Raw genomic sequence first — 10134 nt, 5'->3', positions numbered from 1 at the left:
AAGGGGCTGGGGGCGCCTCAGGAGTGAGACGAGGGGGATTTCTCGAGCCCCCCTCCTTCCTCCAGCGAGGAAGAGCTGGGTGCAGGGGCATTGCCAAGCCTGCAAAGGGGGCAAAGAGGGGGGGCTCCCCTCAGGCCAAGCCCCCCCAGAGAGGGGCTGCCCTCCCTTCCCCTTCCCCCCCAGCCATGGAGATGCAGAAGGGGAAGGGGGGAACAGCAGGAGGAGGAGGAGGGAAGTTGCTGGTCTCCACTCTTCTGGATGCCAAGGATGAGTTGGAGGAGGTAGGTGCATGGGGCTTGGGCTGGGGAGGCTCTAGAAGGAGGGTTAGGGGCACCACCACGCTCGGGGGCCTGGGGAAGGCAGGGTGGGCACGTCCTCCTGGTGCCTGCGAAGAGGGAGCACTTCACAGACCTCCCGTCAATACGTGCGTGTGTGTGTGTCAGGCTCCCTGGATCTGGTGCCGTGCTGCAGAGGGCCACTGACCATGTCCTGACCTGCCTCTTCTGTGCGTTAGCCAGCTCGTCCTCTCAGCCTGGGTCCCTCTGCCTGCCTTGCTGTGGCTGGGCTTGGGTATACTGGAGGTGCAGACATGTGCAACCTGAACGTTAAACAGAAGGTGTGGAACAGGACTGTGAAGCTTGGCTCATGCTCCAGCACTGACAGGGTTCATCTTTCTTATAGCTGGGAAACKTTTTCACCTGCTAGCTGTTTGTATTTACCATCGGAGTATTTCTCAGGCCTTATAGGCCCCAAATTATAAAACTGTACAGCTGCATTATCCTAGTTCCCATTTAGGTTTTCTCCCTGTGCGATAGAAAGAGAGCTTGTTCTGTGGCAGTTAGGGAGGGCTGGGATCTCCCCAGGATGACTGGGATCTGTTCTTGGTGCTGAGGAATTGTGGAAGAGAGTTAGCAGGGGCCTGGGGAGCTCCYTGGGTGCGGATGCATCGCTTGGTCTCCCCAGGCTGTTCTGTGACACTGGTTTACACCTGTCTCACAGGATAAATTAGTAAGATGTTCAGGGATCACGTAAAAGAAGCTATTGCAGAGCAAACTTTCCTTGTGTCACGGGGAGCAGCTGGGCTCTCCTGAGCTCCTAGACTTGTGGGAGAAACTGATTATTTACTGTGTGATGGAAACAGATGTATTTGGAGCTTTTGAAGCAGTGCAGACAAAAATCGTGCTGGATTTCAATTAYAGAAGAAAAACAGGATGGTAACGGGAATAACTAGGTCTCAAGGTCTGGAAGCTGTCCTTTGCCATTTAGAGTGTATTTATATTCCTTCAAAGCGCTCAGCAGTCCCCGTGTGTGTTTTGGGTCCTGTCCAGGTCTGAACAGAACATTCCAAACTTCGGCCCTGCGTAACATCATGTGCCTGGCACAGCCAAGAGCTTCGCTTGGGCTTGAAAGTTGGCCTAGGACTTCCAAAGTGGATCTTCTGGAATACGTGTAGCACTAATACGTAGTGTTCTGGGGGGTTTTTCTCTGAGGACAGCAGACCTGTTCAGCTATGACATCTGACAGATCTAGAACGGAATTRCATGACTCAGCAAGCAGGATGGAGTGATGGGCTGGTGGAGTTCATAAACTCGAGTATCAGGATGACAAAACTTTCTAGAAGAATCTAATTAATGTTTTTAATAGGCCTTCCTTCTTAAACAGCTAAAATATTGGAAAGCATCAAAAAGTCCGGTCAGATTGAAGAAAGTAGTTTAAAGTAGTTTCAGGTATTAGTTATGGTCCTGAGTGTTGTCTGGGCTGATGGACTTATTGTCATAAGTTTCAGGCTCCTTGCTCACTTGATTGTGTAAGACTCTCACAAACAGGAAATAGCCTGTACACAGGAAAAACTGTACGTGTTCATTGTGCATTATGTTATTGAAGTAAACAGACTGCCATGCTCAGGAAAAAAACTCTTCTGGTCATTCCCTCTAGCAGTGGTGAGTTGCTTGTGACAATAGGCTGAATGCATCTGTTTTGGGGGAGAAAGAGGTGACTGGAAGGACTGGATCTCATCAAAACATATAAAAGGTGTTAAGCTAAAACAAAAGTATRATCTTGATCTGCTGTGGGTTTAGATAGAGGGAAACAGAGCTTGTTACTGGAATGGCAACTGTTAGAGTCACTTTTAGAGCAGTTTGAGGCATACTACTTTCAAATAAATTGCTTGCTTTGCAGTATTGAGTTTGTACCTTTCCCATTTATCCCTAGAAGGGAGTACCAAAAACTGATGTAGTAAGTCCATCAGCAGGTCTCAGGGCAAAGACATTATGTGATGATGAACTTCCTTGCAAAGCTCTTCTGGTGGTTAGTTGGCTGCATTGTCTGCCAACAAGTTGTGTTATTTCTCACTGGAACTTTTCTAGCTCTATTTTTCAATTGCCAGATCTTGTCCTCCCTTTCAAGTAATTCGTCTGCCTTAAATTTGTGATTTTTCATGAATTTTGTTCTATTGCTCTTTAATAATGCTATTGCTCTGTCTTGAACAAAGCCTGCTTTACAAAGGCATTATCTCTGCATTACTGACCAGTACATCATCTTTCATATTGCCTGGAGGGGAGAACTGCTGACCCCTTTCTCAATAGCTTCTTCACTGCAGCCCCTTTGATATGTAAAGGAGTCACTAATCAGTTCCATAATCAGCATGATGTGTTTGCATTTTAATCAAGAAGTGACTCTGTAGAAATAACCTTCTTATAACCTGCTTATTGCCTGTCTTGGACTGCATTTGCTGCTTTTCCSTGGTGCAGATAGGTCACTCCACCATTAACTGTGAGCACTCTAGAAAAGCGAGGCCTTSTTTTATGGGCAGCGGGTGACCCTGTAGTCATTGCAGAGGCAGAAGTTTCCAGCCAGGTCTGCAGCTCTTGCGTGGCATTTCTGGCACAGGCGAAGAAGGACTGAGCAGCCAACAGGGCGCATCTCCCTTCCAAGGCAATGTACCTGTTTATGGAAGGGTTAAATTTAGACCAACATCTTGCTGTGTAAGTTGTAGTGTGCGAAGAAGATCCAAGAATTAAAGGAGCCCTGCAGCGTCAGGTCTGCAGTCAAGTTGCTCTTGCACTGGCAGACTAGGAATGCTTTTTGCCCGTTTGCAGGCTCTCAGGTGCCACTGCTGCTTCCAGAGCCTGTGATAAGCCTGTGTATCCGTACTGTGGGTCTGTCACTGCCCGTGAGATTGCACGCGAAGGCAGGAGAGGATGCGGCATTCCCATGTATTCATGGCACTTAATGGCCCCGAGTCACTCCAGGTCTGCTCGCGCTTCCGCGGGGCCAGAGTTAGTCAGGAGCTAGCGCCGGGGCCCTGCCCGCCTGTGGAGGTAGCCACTTCCGAGCGYGGCTGCCCATTCCTTATGTGAAGAGGTAGGTGACGGATAGTAAGCATTAGCCTGAGATAAACCTGCCTTCCTCAGCGTGATCCTGCCGTGCATGTTTCTGTCGATACRGGCGCAGACCACAGCTTTTATGCAGAAAGGGCAGCTAACCCCTCCTGTCTCCCCCGTGTTCTCCCAAACAGTGTTTGCGGGAGCTGGAGCCATCTTCCTCCCACACAGGGAACCTCGTGGAAGTCATTAATGAGGGGCTCAGCAGGTGCTGCAGGAGGCAAGAGAGGGCCTGCAGCTCCGGTGCTGGGCTAGTCAGAAATGTTAGTCGGGTACAGCAACGTGTTGGGTCTGAGTAAAGTGTTGGTGTTCGCTGCTAAAATAGCCAAAGATGTCAGTTGATCCTATTGGAGAATTAATTTGAAAAAAAATCTTAAAAAAAAAAAAAAAAACTCTCTGGTTTCTCTCAAGCTGGAGGGAAGCTTTGGCCATTTGCTTTCCCAGTTTTTCACCCCTGTGTTCATGTACCTTGGCTAAATGGCAGAAGTAATCCCTGCAAGGGGCTTTGAATTTCCTTGCAGCTGAACGCTGTGACTGGCTGACTGATGGTGATGTTCACAATTTGCATGCCAAGGCTGAGTGCCCTAGGGTAAAAAAGGCCTCCAGAAGTATATAATAGGGCAGTCCTCCCTCAGCTGTGCTGTGGTACAGGGCTTTGCTGCTAGAAGAACGTGTCTTGCACCTTGGGACTAGGAACACTACTAACATTACCCTTCAGGCACAAGCATCCTGGGAGATGCATTAGTCAAATTCTGATGTTCAAAGTTATGAAGGTTTTGGTTGTTCGGACTATCTGGGTTCTACCATGTGTGAGTATTGACTTCGTGGCTCTTTTCATTATTTCATTACTAGGACTACTTGCATAAAAAAATCTGTTCCTGCTGTTTATTCTCAGCCAGAAGTTTGCTTAGATGCTAAGTAACTAGGACAGAAAGCTTCCAGGCTGTTACCCCATGTTCTCACCTCAGCCCAGGATTCTCACATGAATGGAAGTGATGGGTCTTGCAGCAAACCTTGGAGCTGTTGAATTACAGCATCAAGCTCCAGTTTGCCTGTCGTGGGAGAAGGACCCGACTCTGTGGCTCCCATTCAGAGAAAGCTCATCAGCTTGGAGTGCAGCTCTCCTCTCAGAAWGAGGATTGACAACCCTGTTTCAAACCAACCTCTGTACAAACGCATCTTGGCTTTGTGTCCAAGCGACATCAATATTAGTATCACGGAATAATACCATATTTATTTTTTGGCTCTTCAAGCAGTGTCAGCAGAGCATTAAAACCCAAACAAACATTTATGAGGCAGCAGCTTCTCCAACTGGCAGGAAGTTCGGGGGCTTTGACACAAGCTGAGAGAGTCTCTTGCATCACTGGATTTTTTCTGTCTGTTTAGGTGTTTGTGTGGGATGTTGTTATTGCCTTACTTGTAACTTTTTTGCTAACCAGTTTAGGGCTCTTCCATCACTCTATGTTAGCAAGAATAAATAGGGGCAAGATTTTTAAAACTGCTGAGTTATTTTAGGGGTTGTTAGCTATTGCTCAAACAGGTAAGGCTTCAAAGGAGCCTTGTTCTTCGAGAGCAGGTACCCAATACATCTGGAAAACTAGGCTCCCAAATTGGATCTCTGCCTCAAAGGATCCTGTGCTGTGTTTTGTGTCTGAGAGGATGCGCTTCAAGTCTGCAATCTTGGTTTTTGTTTCAGAGACTAGAAAGATGCGTAGGCATCGTGACTTCACTGACCAACGGGCTGTCAGAAAGAGAAGCTAATGATGCCCTGAACGCTCATGTAAGTGTCATCTCCTTGAGAAACAAGAAATCCTGACTGGAAGAAGTAATTCATGGTATTCTGTACCTGCACAGATTTCTCTCTGAGAGAGCAGRCATGTAAGCTACTAACAAGGCACAAAGAAGAGGCAGGTATTAAGAGGCTGGGGAATGGAGCCTGCTGGGTTCTCACTGTTCTGAACTTGTCAAGGATCCCCAGAGCTATTACAGTTAAAAGACAAAACAACACCACAGTTGTAATCCTYGTCTAGTAACATATTTGGAAGCCAACCTGCAGTGCAATTTCTTACTGAAATCTGGCTGAATGTGTCTCTTTCCCATTGCATGAGTACTCTGTGAAGGGGGGGCTGTGCACATACATATGCGTGCATGTACACGTGGATCTTTGTCACTGWGCACATACTTCTGATGTTTACAGAGCGTATATGCATTTCTTATATGTTTTTGTACAWTTTTGTGCATTGCTCAGCTTAACTGTTTCTTGGCCTCCAAACAGCCAGACTCCAGACCACTGGAACGGGCTGTTTCACTCTTTCTATTGAGAGATGCAGCATTTATTTCTAAGTCTGCAAAGTCTTAAAATACTTGCTAGTAAGCTGCTGACGTTACCGTATAAGGAAGACTGTCGGGTGACATCTTAATGGCCTTTCAGGCATGTTGGTTGCATTTTTTACTCCCCAGGACACCTTAGGCTGTTGTTGGAATCAGTGGTACAAGTTGCCTTTCCCTTAACAGGAAATGGAAGGCAAAGCAGGCTGGATTTCAAGGCTCTGAAGCTTGTGAAATCCTTTCCCATTTTGATGAACAACTTATAGAAAAATCTTTAACAATCCTAATGTGCACTGTGTTTAGCAGAGCCTGGGCAGGTCSCCGGCAGGAGGAGAGGGCTCAGAGGTTCTGCTGGTGTTCTTGATCAACTTGTTTGGGGTTTAGATGCTCATGAGTAATTAAATATCCTGAAATCATGCAACTAGAATCACTGGAATGTTCTCTGTCACTTTGGAGGATTGGCATTTCTCAAATTATATCTTCTAAATACAAAATACTTGCCAACTAATCCCTGTGAGAGGTTTGCAGCAGCATGGATTTTGCAAATGAATAAAAATGTTAGGGAGGCCCTCTACATTTTCTGTATCCATTTGTGATCCTATTGTGAGTTCCTCTTGGTTGCTCTTTGCTCCATTAACCATTCATTTCGTAGGCTCAAGGAGGGTTTACCTCTCCAGATGTTTATTGACCTTCCTCTAACATCATCTCTCATCTGCTCATGGATGTGCTTGCTTTCTCTCACTCAGATATGTAAAGGAACTCCCCAACATGAGGAAATTTGCCTGGGTCTTTTCACCCTGGTCTTGACTGAACCTGCCCAGGCACAGAAGGTAAGGCATATGTGTTCCCGTCAGCAAGTGTTGAAGGTTTGTTTCACAAGAGATTTTGCTCTCCAGGCAGCACTGGGATTTGGAGAGATGCTTCTAACTGGATAGGCCTTTCAGTCTCATGCAGGCATTGAAAGCTGCCTGGCTGGAATCTGCAGCACTCTAAGCAATGTTTATTGTAGCAGGGCGATGACTTTGCTTGTACCATTTCTGTTTTTGCTATGTCCACGTGGCACAGGCACTGCAGCAGCTGCTGCTCAGGGGAATGCAGATACTGCCACCAGAGAGTGGAACTTGGCTGGATTCTTTCACATCCTTAGAATTAATTGTTTTTCATTATGGGAGGTAAATGCTGATTCCTAAAGAAACTGTAAGGCATTTCCCAGTTTCTGCCTTGGAGGCCCAGAATGGACTTGCATGCTGAGGGTCAGATGTATATGCCTACAGACATAATCATTTAGACTCTGGAGAAGAAACAGATCCAATTCCTAAACAAAATTGCATCTTCGCAGTTCATCTCTATTAACTTTGTAGGCTAGATCTAATTTTTAAATATCTCCTTTTAATGATGCTCTAAACTGTGATTTTAAAATAATAGTCACCTACGTGAAGATGAATGTTTATATTTTAAAAATCTTGGATATGGGTTTGGCACTGGTGCTACAAATAGTGCAGAGCTTGATAGGGAGTTGAAAATGTTTTATTTTAGAAATCAGACCCATTTGTTACAGCTAAAATGAAAAAGAAAAGCATGGTGGAAGTGCTGTGCTTGGAGAGTGATACCTAGGGGATGTGTGTGTGTGAGGGGGGGTCCTTGTTTGGATGCATTTCAGGAGACAGGTGTTGCATAGAATTTAAAAGGGCTGAAGTGGAGTCTCTTGAAGCAGGAACTTGCCAGGGTCGSCTGCGAGTGTGACTGTGTGGCATGCTATTAGAGATGTGCTGTAAATCCTGGCACTGCCTTGGACTGAAGGTGACTCATGCAATATTCTTCTTGATTTAATCACTACTATAAGGGCAAAGCTCTCTATACCAAAGCAATAGATCCACATTAACTCCCAGAACTCATAGCTGTCTTGGCATTGCTAGATGGGACAGTCCTTGTCAATGAAGTTACAGTTCTGTTCCCCAGAAATCACACCTTAAAAGCAGAACACATTTCCCTGTAGGTCTTTACACTTAACTGTTTGTTATGCTGRTGTAAGTCAGTTTTTTCTTACATGGCCGTGTTTTGTTTCATCTCTGTTTGTTCAAGGCCTTCCCAAACCCTGTCCAGAGTCCTCAGCTCTGCAGCTGTCAGGCTCTGGCCTGATACTGCTTCATGCACTAAGTGCACTTCAGTGTTGAGCTTGGAAACCCAGACAGGCTGAATCWGAATGGGACGTAGAGCACTGGTGAACACCTCTTTCTTTCCGAGAAACTGCAGCACAGTGTAGGAGCCAAAGAATATTTCTTGTTGCTGAATAGCAGCACCCTGCAGGATGGTCTGTCTAAAGGCTTGTACTGCTCCATGAAGAATGAAAGGCTCTTCTCTTCTCTAGGATGCGGTGGGCCACAGCTGGGATGTGATGAGGAATATTCAAACACCATTAACTGTGCACAGGTAGCAAAGGACTCRTGGGACAGGGACTTCCTTGCCTCGGAAACAGAGGTTGAGCGATCCCAGCAGTCTCCAGCCTTCAATCTGAACGGCTCTCTCTGGCCATCCTACTGCGAGGGGCTGAGCTAAACCTGCCCAGCACATTCTCCCTTCTGTAGCGTTCTCTGGCAAGTGGAGCAAGGGGACGAATGGTCCAGCTCCCTTGAGGCTGAGCTGCTGACAGGCATTGATGCGTCTCTCAGATGGCAGGCTGGGAACATGCTTGCTGCTCATGGCCATGCTAATTAGACATGGCTGGTCTTCCTGCTCTTGTCAGATCTGCTCTTAGGAGCACGTTACTTTTCTTAGGGATTAATTGGATCTGCCAGTCTGCTGGCCTCTGATGTCATCTGTTGTTGCCACCTGCCTTGTATCCAGACAGCAGGGACAGGAAGTCAGTCAGTGATTTTCTGCCAGGCTTTGAGGGTGGGTTACAACTTTCCACAAGCAGGGAAGCAAAGAGGGTTAACACTTGACCAYCTGATAAGGGGCCTCATGAAACACTTCAGAGAGCCTTGAAACATCACACAAAGGACAGAGCTCTCTATACGTCCACAAGCAAGTAGCCCACWGCCATAAGTGGTCAGCAGCTACAGTTACCACCTCTGGTCACCGGTGAAGATGCACAACCTCTGCCTGGCTGACCATCAGCACAGGAGCGTAGAGTCAGATGTTCCCTGACACAATGAAGTTGGTCTGGAAGCGGGTTCTGGCAATGTGTGCCAGGAGCACATGCTGAATTGAGCATACCCCAAGGGCTTTGCTTTCCTCCTCGAGCCTGTCTTTTTGCAAAGAGTTGGCTGTTGTAGCTGAGCGGGGATGTGCAGCATGTGCTCTGATCCCCCAGCATGTCAGCAGAGGCATTTCAAGCCATCTGCTTGGTCATCTTGTGTTTCTTCAGTGGATGTCTGTGCTCTGCAAGCTGAGCTACCTCCTCTCGCACTGTGGCCTTGCTGTCCCCCAGCCACATCGCTGGAACAGCTGCTCAGGTAGGAGGTGGAGGCACCACAGCTTTGTTTTCCTCCAGGAGGGCTTGTTTACAACACAGCCCCTTCCCTTTCCCCACTTCAGGAGGGAGCCTGGAGCTGCCCCTAGTACCTTGCTGGYTGATGAAAGAAATCCTAGCACAACCCTCCCCTTGCAGACAGAGGATCAGCTGAAGCATGCAGGTCTCCTCCTCCTGCTGTGCTGCCTTGACTGTCCAGCCAGGAGAGATTATCTGTGCTAAACTTGTCCAGCTGTGAGGAGGGACACTTGACCGTGTTCAAATATCAAAGTGACAGCAACTGATCTGTCAGATCTCCCTCCTCCGCTCGGCGACTCTCACTTTAATTAACACTCTGCTCTGGGATCAGAGTGCATGGAGCCCTCCCTGCAGATGAGTGYGACTGTTTCCCTGACATCTCCAGCAGCTGCCGTGTGCCTCTTCTGCCCTGGTGCTGGCAGGAGGGGCCTTGCTCCCCCACTCAATTGCTATTTTCTTTTTTTTTCCCTCTTCCCTTATTTAAAGTGAACATTTATCCTTTGTTCCTTCCTGTTAATTAAATGGTCTGTGCGAGCAGTGGCTCCAATCTGCCAAGAGCAGGGAGGAGATGATGGATTGTTTGCAGCCTTGGCAATAATCAAGAAATTCAGGTTCTCTCCCCACCTCCCTCCCTGCTGGAGCCCTGGAGATTTCCTCAGAGCACCTTTCTTTCTTCAAATTATCACGACCRTCCTTGTGCCAGAGGGTGTTAGGTAGGGGTCCAGTCTGACCTGTCTGGGCAACTAATTAGTGACACATGATACTTCAGTGACGCTGACAAAACGTGCTTGTTCTCTTCTGCCCAGTTGTGCTTTGGGCCAAGCATCAGCTGCATCAAGCATGTGGTTTGAGTTCTGGCTTTTGCAGTGTTTGTTTCTTGGATTTGAGGAAGTATGCAGTAAGCGAGGTGAAGAGCTGCCAAACTTCTCTTAG

General features: G+C 47.3%; 1 protein-coding gene across 1 annotated transcript in view; it reads left to right on the top strand.

Moving 5' to 3' along the window:
* The first annotated feature begins 6 nt into the window (after window positions 1–6).
* INTS3 (integrator complex subunit 3) overlaps window positions 7–10134 on the top strand; it is a 48564-nt gene continuing 38436 nt past the window's right edge. Inside the window, exons 1-3 of the mRNA XM_085315382.1 lie at window positions 7–281; window positions 5080–5163; window positions 6458–6541. Of these exons, the coding sequence (XP_085171508.1) occupies window positions 186–281; window positions 5080–5163; window positions 6458–6541 (264 nt within the window). The 5' untranslated portion in view covers window positions 7–185. The remainder of the gene's footprint in view (window positions 282–5079; window positions 5164–6457; window positions 6542–10134) is intronic.

This window comes from Rhea americana, unplaced genomic scaffold (genome assembly GCF_003343005.1).
Source record: "Rhea americana isolate MKP2758 unplaced genomic scaffold, rheAme1 scaffold_429, whole genome shotgun sequence".
Classification (NCBI taxonomy): domain Eukaryota; kingdom Metazoa; phylum Chordata; class Aves; order Rheiformes; family Rheidae; genus Rhea; species Rhea americana.
The sequence above is the reverse complement of the archived record's forward strand: the minus strand, read 5'-3'. Positions and strand labels throughout refer to the sequence as shown.